General features: G+C 50.3%; 1 protein-coding gene and 1 long non-coding RNA gene across 17 annotated transcripts in view; one reads left to right on the top strand and one right to left on the bottom strand.

The window, feature by feature from the left end:
• FHAD1 (forkhead associated phosphopeptide binding domain 1) overlaps nucleotides 1–16042 on the bottom strand; it is a 122661-nt gene that overhangs the window by 79427 nt on the left and 27192 nt on the right. For 11 of the 16 annotated variants that reach the window (XM_045035121.1, XM_023258154.2, XM_045035122.1 and 8 more), the window contains 2 exons: nucleotides 10996–11317; nucleotides 1824–1933 (listed from right to left, as the gene is read on the bottom strand). In XM_045035121.1, coding sequence (XP_044891056.1) covers nucleotides 1824–1933; nucleotides 10996–11317 — 432 coding nt within the window. Of the gene's footprint in view, nucleotides 1–1823; nucleotides 1934–5193; nucleotides 5466–10995; nucleotides 11318–16042 lie in introns of those variants that run through there. The other 5 variants (XM_045035124.1, XR_006583930.1, XR_006583936.1 and 2 more) reach the window with 3 other exon arrangements.
• Nucleotides 4423–14137, top strand: LOC123379479. Its single transcript, XR_006583939.1, has 2 exons — nucleotides 4423–5040; nucleotides 10963–14137. It is a non-coding gene; the product is annotated as an uncharacterized LOC123379479 (long non-coding RNA).

The raw sequence follows: 16042 nt of genomic DNA, 5'->3' as shown, positions 1-16042 counted from the left end.
CTTTAAACTTAGAGGCTTGTTTGCCTGAGTTGGTCTTTTAAATTTTTTTTTTCTCAACGTTTTTATTTATTTTTGGGACAGAGAGAGACAGAGCATGAACGGGGGAGGGGCAGAGAGAGAGGGAGACACAGAACCGGAAACAGGCTCCAGCCTCTGAGCCATCAGCCCAGAGCCTGTCGCGGGGCTCGAACTCACGGAGTGCGAGATCGTGACCTGGCTGAAGTCGGACGCTTAACCGACTGCGCCACCCAGGCGCCCCCTGAGTTGGTCTTTTCCAACACATGAAGCCAGCGTGCCGTTAGAAAGCCAAACTCCGAGGGAAACAGAAGGGAGAGATCGGTAGTAGGGAATGTTCTGGTGATCTTACTTTTAAGCTCCTGTACATCTAGCCATGCCTGAAACTGGTAGGCTTTTAAGTTTTCAAGAAGATGAGTCAATAAATGCTTTTTGTTTTGTTTTGGTTGCTTCAGCTGGTTTGTTTATTGGCACTTTCATTTGAAGAAGTTCTGGGAAGTCAGGGCGTAAATGGCTTATAAATAGAAAAAATTATAAATCTGGTTGCATAATATTTCCAGGGTAAAACTGGGATGGATTGAAGACCGGCTACAAGATGCTTTGCAGCTTCTGCCAGCAAGCAGCAGAAACTACTACCCCGAATGTGGGCTGGTCCCGTGTCTTGCTTTGACCAAGGGAATGTGGCCGAAAAGATGGAGGGCAATCTTCAGGCAAGTTCTTAAAAGGCCGTAGAGCTTCTGTTCTGGCCCTCCGGGAAGCCCGGGACTGCCGTGCTGTAAAGGAGCCCCGGATACTAAACCATGCGCAGAGAGATGCCCAGCATGCCAGGCGTGCTGGCTGAGGTCCTGGACGTGGAGAAGAGGCCATCCCAGACCACTGGCTGGGCCAAGGGCTGGCTGACTACAGTTGCATGGGCGAAGCCAGGGGACACCAGCTGAAGAACATTCCAGGTCAACCTGTAGATGCTGGGAAGTAATAAACTGCTGGGTTTTTCTGGTGTGTGTGTGAGTGTGTGTGTGTGTGGGGGGGGGCGGTTTGAGTAGGCTCCACACCCAACATGGCGCTTGAACTCACGACCGTGAGATCAAGGGTCTCAGGGAGACCAGCCAAGGAGCCCAATACATTACTGTTTTAAGCCACTAAGTTTTGTTGTGGCTCGTACACAGCAATAGACAATTGGTGACAGCATCTGAGCCTGGCTTCTTGCCTCTCTGCAACGCTTCCAAAGTCTGGTCCCCAGACACCTGCCACTTGACGTCACAGATTCCCACGCCTAACCAGGACCCCAAGTGGTTCTGCTCCTCACAAACTTGGCAAATTGCTGCAGGCTCAGGCCCTGGAAAGCAAGACAATGCAGGACTGCCTCTTTCAGGATAATTTCAGGGTTATGTCTATGCAGGGAGACATCAACCTGGCTCCTTCCCAGAGTGGCTTGAATTCGCCGGTTCTGGCCCCCATTCCCATTTCATTCTAAACCTCTCTGGTTCTTTAACCAACCCGTCTTCGCTCAGGCCTCGGCATCAGTGCTCACACCTTCCTGCCAGGAGATGTGTGCTCCCCACCCGTGTCCCACCACTCGTGGCTGACCAAGCAGCTACCGTGTGGGAGTCAGGAGTACCAGCTTCCAAGTTAACCCGACCTAGGGCTGAATGCCAGCTCTGCCCCTCACACGGCGTGACCTTGGGCAAGTGACTTAACCTCTCTGAGCTTCAGCTCCCCCATCGGTAAAGTGAGGGGGGTACAATCTCTTTTGAAGACGGTGAAGATTCATGAGCTACCTGAACAGTCAGGTGCACAGGACCCCTCACCTTATCCTGCTGGTCTGAGTCCTGGTCCGCATAAATCTCCCCGGAAGGTCCTGCCTCGGGAATCCCTTCGGCCACTGACGGTTCTGACAGTTCCACAGCGTTGGTCCACACTAACACACAAGATCAACAGAGAGCGTTACCTTAACATGGCGAGGGTCCCTAAGGTCTGGAAGGCTATTTTCAGACTAACCTCATAGTCTTTTCCCCCGTTACTAGAAAATTACAAAGCGATGTATACGCTCACTGGGCAATGGCGAACACGCATGACAGGAGTATGAGAAAGGGAAAGAGCTGCCTCATCCCAGGTCGCGGTGTTAACCAGGCCGGTGGGCTTTGGTGTGTCTCTTTCTAGGCTTTCTGCTAAGCCACGTAAGAGCTGATGACCTGGGGCAGGCCATTTACTCTCGCCAAGCCTTGGTTATATCACTTACATGTTAGTCTCTGTTATAAAGGGCACTTTGAGGATTAAATGAAGTAATGATGTACAGCAGGGGCTGGCAAACCGCGGACCTAGGGACAAACTGGCCGTCCAGCTGTCTTTGTAAATAAAGTTTTATTGAAACAACAGCTACAGTCATTCACTTCTATATTGTCTATGGCTGCTTTCCACCCACAATGGCAGAGTGGAGTAGCTGTGACAGAAACCACAGAGCCCACAAAGTCTCAAATATTAACAGGAAAAGTTTCTCTTTACAGAGAAAGTTTCCTACCCCTGAGCATTACCTTAACATTCAGCACTAAATGTCAGCTATTTTTTATTGCAATTGTATCTTTAAAAGAATGGATTTCTACTGCAGAGATTTTTATCTGGTTCATTTTTTCACCTTACAATGAACAAAAACATCTTCCCACGTCACTATCTATAGCTATGACACATTCCTTTTTCTTTTTTTTTTTTTTCAACTTTTTTTTTTTTTTTTTTTTTTTTTGGGACAGAGAGAGACAGAGCATGAACGGGGGAGGGGCAGAGAGAGAGGGAGACACAGAATCGGAAACAGGCTCCAGGCTCCGAGCCATCAGCCCAGAGCCCGACGCGGGGCTCGAACTCCCGGACCGCGAGATCGTGACCTGGCTGAAGTCGGACGCTTAACCGACTGCGCCACCCAGGCGCCCCTCCTTTTTCTTTTTTTTAATATAACTAGGAGTTTGTGCCTTTTAATTCCCTTATACTGTGTTTTTTTAATTATATTTTTAAATGTTTATTTATTTATTTTTTTTTTGAGAGAGAGAGAGAGTGCCAGCAAAGGAAGGCGCAGAGAGAGAGAGAGGGGGGACAGCGGACCCGAAGCTGGCTCCCACTGACAACAGCCAGCCCGAGTTGGGGCTTGAACTCACAACCCATGAGATCGTGACCCGAGCCAAAGTCAGATGCTCAACTGCCTGAGCCACTCAGGCACTCCTATACTCTGTTCTTTTTAATGGTGGCATTGTAGTCCATTATACAAGTGTGCCAAACATATTTATTTAACCAGGATCCATTTTATAGATGTTTAGGTTTTCCTGATTTTTCCTTATCCCCCGCCCCCCAATATGACAAGGGTTTTTCATGACTTTCTGGAGTCCTGGCATCATTATGCGTGGAGGTCCCACTCTGCACACAATCCACTCACACGAACACCGATTACATTTTTTTTCAGCGTAGAAACTTTTGAAAAGACTTCTGGATTTCTGCTTTTGAGATCATTTGGCTTTGAGTGGGGTTTTAAATCTCCACCTGACTGACTTCTGGGCAATCGCCGCACATTCTTGGCTTCTCGTGAGGTGAGAAATTGAACCAATTGTTTCCAAAGGTCACGAAACGTTAATGAATGTTAACACTGACCATGAAGGAAGTACACACCGTCACGTTTGTGGGCATTTTATGTAATCATCCATTCGCTTTGATTCTGCGTTTTGTATTCATGCACTTCAGGGCCAGTGATTTTCTGCCCCACCCGGGTCTCGAACGTGTCTGTGGACTCCAGAAGCACGAGTGGACAGAGTCAAAGGCCCGGAGGAGCACATGGCCTTGTGCGTTGGATGAGCGGCTGCGGCCACAGTATCCCTCGCCGCGCAGAAGGAAGGGGGCCTGGGCTCCTGCCCCAGAACGGGCTGGGATCCCAGCGATGTCCTCGTTCCACCTTGGGGCGGGCTGGATTTCTTATCTGTTCCTTATAGGCAACAAAACAAATTGGCCAAGCAAAACTCTTCCAAGAGGGAAGGAGCCTTCTTTCTCAGTTGTGCTCAAGTTGGTCTCCTGTGGAGGCAAACCTGTCCGAAGTCAGACGCCTCCTGGTGTAGCTGGACCTTGGGTCGCGTCCCGTCCCGGGGTAACACCGGCCGTCGCTTCCCGTGCTGTTTTTACAGGGTCCCCACGTTCCTCCTCTGGGAGCTCACTCTTCAGCCACGCCGAACCGACTCCTTGCACTCCAGCCTCGGCACTCACCTTCCACCTGGAATGCTGTTCCCTCGCCTTTGCACTTCGGGGTAAAGGTCGCCTACCTTTCCGGGGATACCCTCCTGATCCCCCAACGAAGTCGGGTCCTTGTAGTTATGAGCTCACAGGGTACGAGGCACCTCGGCTGTCGGGTGTTGTCGCGGTTACCATTTGATAGACGTTGTTCTGCGATCCTCTCGCTAACGTCCGTCTCCCCGACGGAATGGTAAGTTCCGTGAGGTTGGGGACCATGTCTCAGTCTGTGCCCCTTGAGATGAACTTACTGCTGCCATCTGACAGATGTGTAAACGGGCACAGAGAGGGAAATCATCTGCCCAAGCTCACAGGGCTTGAAGGAGGCGGAGCTCCCGTGCGAACCCGCACCTGACTCAATTCTGTTGTGCACTTAAGGACCGGGAAGGCGTTGCAGGGTAACAAAAGCTCAGGGCCCGGCCCGCTCATAACCAAGAACTCAAACGCTAGAGCTCACAAAAACGCGGCGAGGCAGGTGCTGCTTCAGCCGCCCCTGGTTGAGAAGCCCAGGTGCGGAGAGACTGAGGCCACGCATCCGGCCAAGGGGCAGTCGGGTCCGACCCCGCCGGTCTGGTTCCAGGACCAGCACACTGCGGAGTGGCGAACGTGGCAACGAGGCCGTGAACGAGGATTTTGGGAGCTGGTTCACCGTGACAGCCCCCCGTCACCGAGGAGCCGTTCCGCACGGAGTCTCCTTGGCAAGTGATTGCCAAGGACTGGATTGGAGGAGTCACGAGACGGAGGTTTAGCAGCTGCCTGATGAAACCGGTAAAGAGACCAGCTGCCCTGGCTGGCCAGGGGCTGCGGGGCTTCCTGGGACGGCGGGACTTTCAGCACCAAGGCCGGGAAAGACCCAGACGAACCGGGACGAGTTGGTCTCCCTAGAAATAGTCGAGAAAAGCAAGCTCCCCACCCACTTACTTGGTTTCCTGTCACCATGGTGGGGGCCTGCCGCTCTGTGGACAGGGAGGGGGCCCTGCTGGGTGCTCTGGGCTCACACCACTCCCGGGAACGTGCCTCCCACGATCCGTCAGCATTCCGCGCGGGGGGCGGCGCAGGCCCCGCGCCCAGGGCCCAAAGCACCAAGATGGCGGCTCCTCGTCTCTGTCAAGCACTTCCGGCTTCCTCCCTGCGGAATTCCGCGAGGCCCTGCCGCGAAGGGCTGGGGGAGGGGCGCGTGCCCAACACAATAAGGGGCAAGAGCAGGGCTTGGGAGGGAACGCCGCTCGCTGGTTCCAGCAGCTGCCTGTTCTCCGCCCCCCAACATCCCCCAACCAAGTTCATGATTAGAAAATTTGTGTTCAAAGCTCACTCCCCCCACCCCCACCCTCTTGGGCCCTGAGCAGCTGGATCCTAACTTAACTGTCTAGTGCAGTGCTGTCTGATAGAAAAATAATGCGAGCTATACATATAAGGCAGTTTAAAATTTTCTGGTATTAATTCCATTAAAAGGGTAAAACGATGAAATTAATTTTGACAATACATTTAACCCCATACGTTAGGAAAAAACCCACTATCATTTCAACACATAATCAAGACCAAAAAGATAGAGACATTTTACCCTCTGTTTCTTTGGGGCACCTTTGAAATCCACTGCATCTTAACTCGGAAGCTAAATATTCAATGGGAAGACTTGATGTGTATTTGGGCTTCACAAAAACTTGCAGTGGAAGCAGATTTGCATACTTCAAGATGTTCCAGGCGTACTTAAAACCTTCCAAAAACTGAATCAGGTGTCGGTTTTGCAATTTAAATTAGTGGAAATTAAACATATAGTTCCTCAGTCACATTAGCCACGTTAGCTCAATCCACGTGTGGCTGGTGGCTATCATATCTGAAAGCACTTGACTGGAACATTCTCCCTTTTGTTCTCCTTCTTCACTTGATCTCTCCTTTCCTGCCAACATCTATAACTGGGTTTTGTTTTTTTTTTTTTTAAAGGAATACAGGAGAAGCGAGATACATACACACACACACACACACACACACACACACACACACACACACATACACACACTAATTCTACGGCAAAGGCTTTGAGTATAACATCCAGCCGGATTCTGGAGGCCCCTGTGTCACATTACTGATGGTCACAAGGCCTGTGGCTTAGTTTTTCAATATTCAGCAGACTCCCTGTTTGATGCTATATATGTGCAAGTTGTTTACTTTTCAGCCTAGGGGTAGTCAGTTGCCCCAATCAGGAGTCCCCACGCTTGGGGTGGCCGGGCAGCATTACACTGCACAGGCCACAGTCCAGAGGCAGGCGACACCGGAGGCTTTCCTAATTAGCAAACCAGAGGCCAGAAATAGGTTTTTAGTTGGTAAAAAGGGTGGCCTATTACTCTTGTATGCTTTATGTTAGAAACAGGCTCCCAAAGGGCAAATGCAGGAAGGTATGCCTGCCGGTCGGCTGAAGTACTGGGGAGCCCTGTCCTTGTGCCCCCACTCAGGGAGGGTCCCGTGTCCAGTCCTGGTTTAGATCTCTGCTGTCTAATGCCATCTCTGGGAGTAACTTCGGATGCCTCTGTGCCCCTGTCATGGCGGCCTTGAATGAGCTCTTCTACTAGGTGATGGTCGGAGCCCTTAAAGGACAGAGTCCAGACTTCATCAAACCTACAGGATAGGCTGAATGATGTTTGACATCCCTTTGCTATGTTTACTGGAAGTCTGCACGGGGTCGAATTTATCTGAGACTTGCTTTCCTTGCACCCAGGCAGGGAGGTGCTGGAGTGGTTTCCTGTCACCCGTCTCAAATGTCTTTTTTTATTTTATTTATTTATTTTTTTCAACGTTTTTTATTTTTGGGACAGAGAGAGACAGAGCATGAACGGGGGAGGGGCAAAGAGAGAGGGAGACACAGATTTGGTAACAGGCTCCAGGCTCCGAGCCATCAGCCCAGAACCTGACGCGGGGCTCGAACTCACGGACCGCGAGATTGTGACCTGGCTGAAGTCGGACGCTTAACTGACTGCGCCACCCAGGCGCCCCTCAAATGTCTTTACTGGCTCCTAATACCTATCAAGGAGAGACCCCAAGGGCCATGTACGACCCAACTGGTTTAACTCCGTTCAAAACAAACCCTCTAGTTGCTGGATCATTTGGAGGTCCCAGTGGGGAGAGCCCCAAAGGAGGAATGGGATGGCTGGGACAGTGGGATGGCAGGGATGGGGGACAGAGACACTTTAAGAAGTTTTAAGCGGTGGCTATTTGCCAAATGGAAGAGAAGTTGCTTCAATATTTTAACAGCCATCTGGGTCTCCTGGTGCTTGTCAGATAATTATCAGTCCTCACCAGGGACAGCATGTGGGTGCCTTAATTATCAGCATGTGGGTGTCTTTAGGATTTAGACTGGGTGCTTTTTGCTGTGTGGTGGCCAGCCTCCAAGATGGCGCCAATGGTTCTTATCTCCTGGTATTCACATCTTTGGATTGTCCTCTCCCATAGTGGATGGACTTTGCAATCATCAGCTCAGCTGCCATAACAAAAGAGCACAGACTGGGCAGCTTAAACAGTGGAATTATATTTCTCATAGTCTGGAGGCTGGAAGTCCAAGATCAAGGTGGCATCAGGGTTGGTTTCTCCTGAGGCCTCTCTTCTTGTCTTGTAGACGGCTACCTTCATTCTGTGTCTTCACATGGCCTTCACTCCATGTGCAGGCATCCCTGGTGTCTTCTCTCTCTCTCTCTCTTCTTAAAAGGATCCCTTATAAGAAGTTTTAGAACACATTGCCTGTGGTGATGCGGAAAGTAGAAGATGTTCCTAATGAACTGGGTGATGGAGCCCAGGCAGAGTGCTGGAAGGTGCCACCTGCCCTCTTCCGGGCACTTACCATGAACTGCAGGAGGGCAGAGAGGCCAACAGGGGGACTGTTGAACCACAAGAAGCTGGGACTTGATAGGACTTGAAAATTCCCTCCCTCTCCAGAGGGCAAATGAAATGTAAGATGTGGGTTGGGCAAAGACCAAATCAAGGGCACTCTCAGGAAAGCACGCTCCAAAGATGAAGCTGAGTGGAAGACTGTAATATCCTTTGTCAAGAAAGCAGAGAGATCCAAGCTGGCGTGTCAGGGAATGATTCGGGCAAAACACAGGGCTTCTAAGAAGGGCTGTCCCTCCCATTCTCGGCAGAAGCCCAAGGCAGAGGAGGGTTTGTGTCAAGAAGGCTTTTGCCTACTAGGGTGAACCCCAAGAAGGAACACTACCAGTGTGGACTGACGGAGATGGAGACCCGCAAAAGCAAGAGAAGCCTGTGACCCCCACGCGTCTATAGGCAGGTAGCAGACTATAAAATTGCACAGCTGCAAATGTGATACCTCTCATGGAAAAGGCAGGAGGACTCAGAGGGCCGAACCAAGGAACCAGAGGGCAGAGGCAAGAGCCATGAAGGGTCATTTCTGGGCAAGAATAGGTCTAAGTCCTAATAAAGGAACTTCCAACATTTTCCTGGCTGGATTTCAGAACTGCTTTGGGCCAAGGACTCCTGTGTGTTTCTTGTTTTTCCCCTTTTGAAAAGAAGGCATGTCCATAAACTCTGTCCCACCAGACTATGTTGGGTATATGAGGGACAGACAACCCATGTCTTCAGGTCACAGTCTTCAGATTGCTGGGAATGGTATGTAAGAACCTGAGCTTAAGGAACTACACCCAGTGAGCTCCACCTGTACCTGGACTTGATTTAGATGATGAGCTTCTGGAATTTAGACTGATGCTGGAATGGGATGAGACCCTGGGGGGGGGGGGGTTGGCGCTTGGGAGAGGGTGAGGGAGTTGTGCAAGTGAGAGGTGGTGAATCATTGAGGACCAGAGGACAGATTGTGGTAGCCAGTCTCCAAGACAGGGCTGCCAGGAGTTCTCACCTCCTGGTATTCAGGCCCATGGGGAGTCGTATCCACACTAGATAGAGCTGGCCTGTGTAACCAGTAGGGTATTGCAAAAATGACATAGTGGCTTCTGAGGCTTGGTCCTAAGAGATGTTGTGGTTTCCATCTTGCTCTCTTGGGCCACCTTTTCAGGAAGAGCCAACTGCCATTTCAGGAGGACATTCCAGCAGTTCTCTGGATAGGTCCATGTGGTGAGGAACTGGGGCCTCCTGCCAATAGCTATGTGAGTGCGCCATCCTGGAAGCAGATTCTCCAGCCCCAGTCAAACCTTCAGATGACTGCAGCCCTGGCTGACAGCTTACCTGCAGTCTTATGAGAGACCCTGAGCTACAGCCACCCTGCTAAGCTGCTCCCAAATTCCTGACCCACAAAAAGAGTATCAGATAAAAAACCCACGTTTGGGTTTTTTGTTTTTGTTTTAGTTTGGGTTTTTTTTGTTTTCTTTTGCTTTAGGCCACTACAGTGTTTTGTTTCTGTTTTTTTGTTTTTTTGAGAGCGAGCGAGAGAGCATGTGTGCAAGCAGGGGAGGGGTAGAGGGAGAGGGAGGGAGAGAATCTTAAGCAGGCTCCACGCTCCGCGTAGAGCCCAACATGGGGCTCGATCTCACGACCGTGAGATCATGACCTGAGCCGAAATCAAGAATCAGAGGCTTAACCAATTGAACCACCCAGGCAGCCCCTTGGGCCATTAAGTTTTGGGAGAATTTGTCATGCAGCAATTGACAACATATACACCGCATGTTAACTTTACATCAAAAAGACAAAAACTGTTGAATTCTGATTAATGGTGTATATACTAAAATATTTAGGAAGAAGGCTACAGATGTGTGAAATTTATTTTGGAATGCATGAAAGATGGATTAATGGATGAATAGAGGGATGGATAGAAAGATACGCAGTAGAGAGTATAGCAAAATGTTAATGGTGGAATTAGGTGGGAGGGTCTCTGTAAAATTCTTTTTACTTTGCAGTATGTTTGAAGATTTTCATATGAAAATGAAAGGGGGAAATGGCTGAGTAATTTCTCAACTTCATTTGATGTTGATGGTCCACAAGGGTTCATTTGATGATGATGATGATGACGATAATGGTGAATATAACTGCATTTCATTTACTCCTCAGTTTGTATATTTCACAACAATAACTATTATTTGAATGGCTGAGGGAGGTGATCAGGTGAATGGTCTTGAGTGACACCAGGCGAGGGTGTGGAGCCACAGAGAGACCTGGGGACCCAGAGGATAGTGACAGATAGGAAGTCCCCTCCCCAAATGTCATGAAGCCTTCAGGGGAAGAGGGTGAGGGAAGGAAACTGTGGAGATTGGTCCCCAAAGCGACCAGGCTGTGAATGATAGTCACCGAGATAACTAGCCTTAAATCGGACTGAAAAATGTTAGATCAGACTAGATTGAATATGTCACGTCTGGGATGTAATTTTCCTCAATGAGCCTCAGCCTCCTGTCATCTGTGAAATGGTAATAAAATATTTAAAAGCTCCTAAGGCTGTTGTGGGTGAGGGGCATTTCGGCTGCCCATGTTTCTGCACATCTGAGTCAAAGTTGTGAGTTTACAGCCTGCTATGTATTCAGACACACACACACACACACACACACACACACACACACACACGCCCGCACGCTCGCCACGGGGGTACCGATGTGTGCATTTGTGCAGAGCACAAAGTCTGGAGGGTCAGGCCCCAGAAAGTCAACAGGGGGTGCTGGGTGGTGAGGGTGACAAAGGATCTTTAACTGTTTTCTTACTTTCTGTTTATCCCCGAGTTTTCCATAATTGACTGTGTTCTACTTTCAGAATCGGAAAAAATAAGCAAAAACCAAGACCCACCTGCGTGGCTATAAGGCCATCCCCAAAACCACCACTGGAAGCACGAGCGAATACCTTGCTTGATGATGGGAGGCCTGTGGATGCCATCCATCACAAAGGAGAACATCTTCCCGCTGGCGCTCATGGGCCGCTTGTGACAGGCAGGAGGGACCATGGTGGGCCTGGGAAGCCCCTGGGACCAGCTCCTCTGCACTGGTGCTGGCCGGATCCCCAGGGGGAAGGGCATCTGCAGAGGTGGGGGGGACTGTTGCGACTTCTGTGTGGCCGCAGGTGGCTGTGGTCTTGGCCAAGGTACCGGGCCACTCATCCATGGGGAGGAGACCTGCAGGGGCAGAGAAGAGAGTCGGAGGAGGGTCCGATCAGCTGGGGTGGTCTCCACCTTTGTCCCAGCCATATAATTGCTGCCCTAGGGCTCAGCTTCTAAGTCACTTCCCCAAGGAAGCCCCCTCCGTCCCCCGCCAGACCATCCCCAAGTTTGGGATGGCAGGCCCCACCGTGGGTCACATTGCACCATCACACCACCAGTTCCTGGGGACAGCCTTCATGCGGCCGAGAGGGTCACAGGCATCACCCTGTTCGATACACCCAACACTCTGTCACGAGACTGAGGCTGAGCGAGACCTTGTGACTTTCCAAGATCCTAGATTTGCTGGTGAGCCTCTGAGCTGGCAGAACGTCACCTCCAAGAGGATAAGGGCTTTCTGTCTATCTTGCTCACCCTGTGTCCCCAGCAACTAGAATAATGCCCGGCACATACAGAGCAGGCCCTCCAATACTGGTTGAAAGAATGAATGAACGAATCCCTGAGATTCACACCGGGCTCTTCAGGACCCCCAGCCTGCTCTCCTTTCATCCACACTCTGCATCTGTTGGGCACTTCTAATGCCATCTGCCCCTCTGAAGCCAAGAGCTCTGGGACAGCAGGGACCTCGCCTGTCTCGTTAACCTTTGATCCTCAACATGTACCACACCCGACTCTTGGGAAATGCCCCATAAACGTCTACTGAGGGATTGTTTCATCATCTGACCCTTGGAAGAGGCCTGCGCCTACTTTATATGGGAAGCACACCCAACCCCGTCTAATCGTGGACAGACACGTGCTGAGGGATGCTGACACCTGGCTTCTGCCTGGGTTTAACGCTTCAGTGGTGGTTTCTCCCTGGGCCTGGTGGTTCAACCGTAACATTGGGGTGTGCTATCATTTATTGTTCCTTCCTTATCTATTTCTCATGATAGTCCTGCCGAGCAGAACTCCTATATTACAAAAAGACTCCTATATTACAAACGAGGCATGGTGAGGTTAATGAATTTACCCAGGCTCAGGTAGTGGTGGGGAGGGAATTGGGAATGAGGTCTGATGACCCCTGTCTCTGTCTCACCTCCCCCACTCCAATTCTCTTGGCGGAAAAAAAACACACTGAGTTCAAAGGTTTGCCACTATGTAGGGCCACACATCTATTCCCCCCTGCCTGGGGCTCATGTGTCTCCTGTAGACGGGAGAGAATATGAACTCAGAGACACACAGTGAGAGAGAGACACTTCCAAATACGAGCACCTACTCATAGAACTTCCTACAGCTTCAGTTAGATTTAAGAGGAAGATTCTCCATTCATTCAGGCTCTAGACTTTCCCCAGCAAGTCAAAGATCCTGTGCGTTCTCTCTGAAGACTCTGTCTTGGAGTCCGTGAGGACAGCGTTCAGGGAAATCAAGCTCCGAGCTCCAACTGCCTGGGGACATCTGGCCCATCATTCATAATGACACTGGCCCACTTTAAACCTGCTTCAGGAACAGACTTGGCAGTGTTCCAGGGCTCTGTTTCTTCCACGCACTTTTCCAATTTCTCTCCAGTGTCAACATCTCAGCCTCTCCACCTGTGTTTTCTTCCTTTCGTTATTCCCCAGGGCCAGGGTGTCCCGCTCCTGCCCTGCACTAAGTTCCCCATCCATCCTGTCTCCTCCCCACCTCGGAGGGTCTGTCTTGCCTCAATTATTCCTATAACATTTTCCCACCAGTTAAATAAATATTCACTGGCCCATGGGCCAAAGGTGAGAAGGGGTAAATTCTAACGTGCTTTACCCCAGCCTGCTAGAAAACAAATCTGGAGGTTGCCGGGAGGCGTGGAAGAACTCCCCTTTTGTGCTGGGATCCTCAGGTCATACGCTCACCGCTAACTAATGGCAAGGGTGCCATCGGGAGTGAGCCCGTCCGGCACGTCCAATACCATCCACTTCCCGAGGGGGCAGCCCAGACCCCACTCAGGTCTTTTGGAGCGTCTGGGGAATCCCCCGCCCAATCGCTGAGCAACTTGTGGGTGGGGCTAAGCACTCAGCCAATCACATTCCCCGGCCTCAGTGATTGGTTGGGCCGTGAGGCGTGTGATCCAATCAGAGCCAAAGGGACCCAGGGAGCCCGTGGCGGGACACCAGGGTCTGGAGTGGTCTGCGGACTTGACAATGTAGCCTGCCTGAGGGAGCGGGGCCGAGGCCTGGAGAGCTAGAAGCCGCTGTTGCTTTAATCGTGGTAAATCACACGTAACGCCACATTTGCATCTTAACCATTTTTAAGCGTACAGGTCGGGAGTGCCAAGGACACTCACGTTGCCGGGAGAGACATCTTCAGAAGGTTTCCATCTTACAGAACGGAAACTCTGTCCCCATTAAACACCACCACCCCCTTCCCCCTCCCCCAGCCCCTGGCACCCACCATTCCGCTTTCTGTCTCTGTGAATTTGACTCCTCTAGGGACCTCAGGCAAGTGGGAACTGTACCGCCTTTGTCTTTGGGCGACTGGCTGATTTCACCGAGCATTGTGTCCTCAAGGTTCACGCGCGTTGTAGCAGGTGTCAGAATTCACATTTTGTGTAGCCATTTGGGGGCACTTGGGTTCCCATCGTCGCTGGCTACAGTGATGATGGCTGCTGTGAACGTGGAGTTGCACGTGGGGAGCTGGCTTTGAGCCCTGGCTGGGGCGGTACCCTGAGCTGCTCAGCCCCGGTGAGGCCGCCTAGAGCTGGTTTCTGTCACTTGCAGCCCAGAGCCCTAATGATAGGGTCCCTAAGGGGGAAGGAGCCAGGGACATACACATGCACGAAAGGCTCCATTTGGCTTTTCGGATTCAAAAATAAAATTAAAAATAAAACTATTAAGGCTTTTTGTTTTCTTTCTCAAACTTGTTGGTTGAGGGTGGCTTTAGTTGGAAGGTAAAAGTTGATTTTCTCTGGTTTGCATGCTGGCTCTATAATAAGCAAGGTCAAGGTTTTCTCAGAAATCACTGCCAGTACATAAGGAAACAGGCAGGGGTAAAGCAAACACAAGAAAAGGACTCACGTTAAAAGCTAGTTCTGGGCTGTGCTCACATTAGAATGTACCCCGAGCTTGGGGTCAAGGTCAGTTATCAACAAGTCTGTTTTTAGAAACTTGAGTTTAAAAATACACGCTAATGCCTGTTTTCTTTCCCTTTTCCCTTTTCTCTGACCATATGGTATGTTGCATGTTTTTTGTTGTTTTTGAGGGAGCATATGTTACACTCCTGATTTCTTCCGCACTGTCTTTAAAATAGCAGGTTGTCAACCACCTGGATTAGCCAGGCCACACCCGCTACTGAATTTGTATCAGCTTGAACAAACACCCGTCAATAATTTACTCAAGAAAACATAACCCAATTTTTCAGATTATCTACTTGTTCTTTATGTTATCTTTCCAGCGTGTGCTTCTAGCCCTGTAAGGGGTGCAGGTTGAATGGGACACCCTAAGATAACCAAGGGAGTTTGCATATTGGGTGCCTCCAAGACCCACACACGCTGCCAGGACGCCCCGGAGGCTGGGCCGACGGTGAAGCCGACTTTGCCCTTGGAGAGCCGGTCACGTGCTCTGCTGTTCGTAATTGCCGATGTTTCTCCGGCGATGAGCCACCACGTCAGGAAGGCACCCGGGTGCCAGAGACTGTGTTGTGCTCTCATCTAATTGCCAGAACGATCCCAGAGGTGGGGGAGGCATTTTTGCCCCCATGTTGTGGATTAAGAAACTGAAGCTCAGAGAGGGTAGGTGACTCGCCCAAGGTCCCCCAGCCGGGAAGCGATGATGCTGTTTGACTCTAACACTGGGCTCTTAGAGCTTCGAGCTTGTTTGAAGTCATGATTTTTTTTTATAACTGCTTTCCATACTCACAGAAGGGTCTTAGATGATTGGTTAACAGGGAACAGGAAATTTTCTAAGTTCCAAAAAAGAAAGGAAGAGACGGTGTGAAAACCATGAGATGTTGCACGCGCTGCTTGGAATCGGGATTCCAAGGCTCCAGGCTCTGGGCTGTCAGCACAGAGCCCGACACGGGGCTCGAACTCACGGACCGTGAGATCATGTCCTGAGCCGACATCGGATGCTTAACTAACTGAGCCACCCTGGTGCCCCCATGAGAGCCAGGTATTAAATGCCCAGGAATTTTGTGAGCTGGTTGATAAGAAGCCATTAATAAAAATTAAATTATATGAACTTACAATTAAACGATAGTAGAAACAAAAGTAACATAGTTAACACTCACCCTTCCGAATTATATTACATTATTTTACCCCTCTCCATGCTCTTGAGGTGATTTAACCCTACATGTGCGTGCTACCTCACGTCTCCCTGTATCTCTGGATTCAGCGATGTTTCCCTGGTCTCTTGAGATTGGCCATGGTGGGAGTATTTACACCACAGAAATAGCAAACACTGTAAATCAGAGCTTGATCTGTTTTGTGTTGTCAACTGTCCACACTGAAGAAGCTTCTGGAGAAAATGTTAACAATGCAGGGCACCTGTGTGGCTCAGTCGGTTAAGGGTCCAACTTCGGCTCAGGTCACGATCTTGATGGTTCGTGGGTTCAAGCCCCACGTCGGGCTCTGTGCTGACGGCTCAGAGCCTGGAGCCTGCTTCGGATTCTGTGTCTCCCTCTCTCTGCCCCTCCCCCATCCTCTCTCTCTCTCAAAAATAAATAAACATGAAGAAATTAAAAAAAAAAAAAGAGGAGAGTTCTGACACTTGCTACAACACGGACGGACCGTGAGGACAT

This window comes from Felis catus, chromosome C1 (genome assembly GCF_018350175.1).
Source record: "Felis catus isolate Fca126 chromosome C1, F.catus_Fca126_mat1.0, whole genome shotgun sequence".
In the NCBI taxonomy this organism is placed as follows: Eukaryota; Metazoa; Chordata; class Mammalia; order Carnivora; family Felidae; genus Felis; species Felis catus.
The sequence above is the reverse complement of the archived record's forward strand: the minus strand, read 5'-3'. Positions and strand labels throughout refer to the sequence as shown.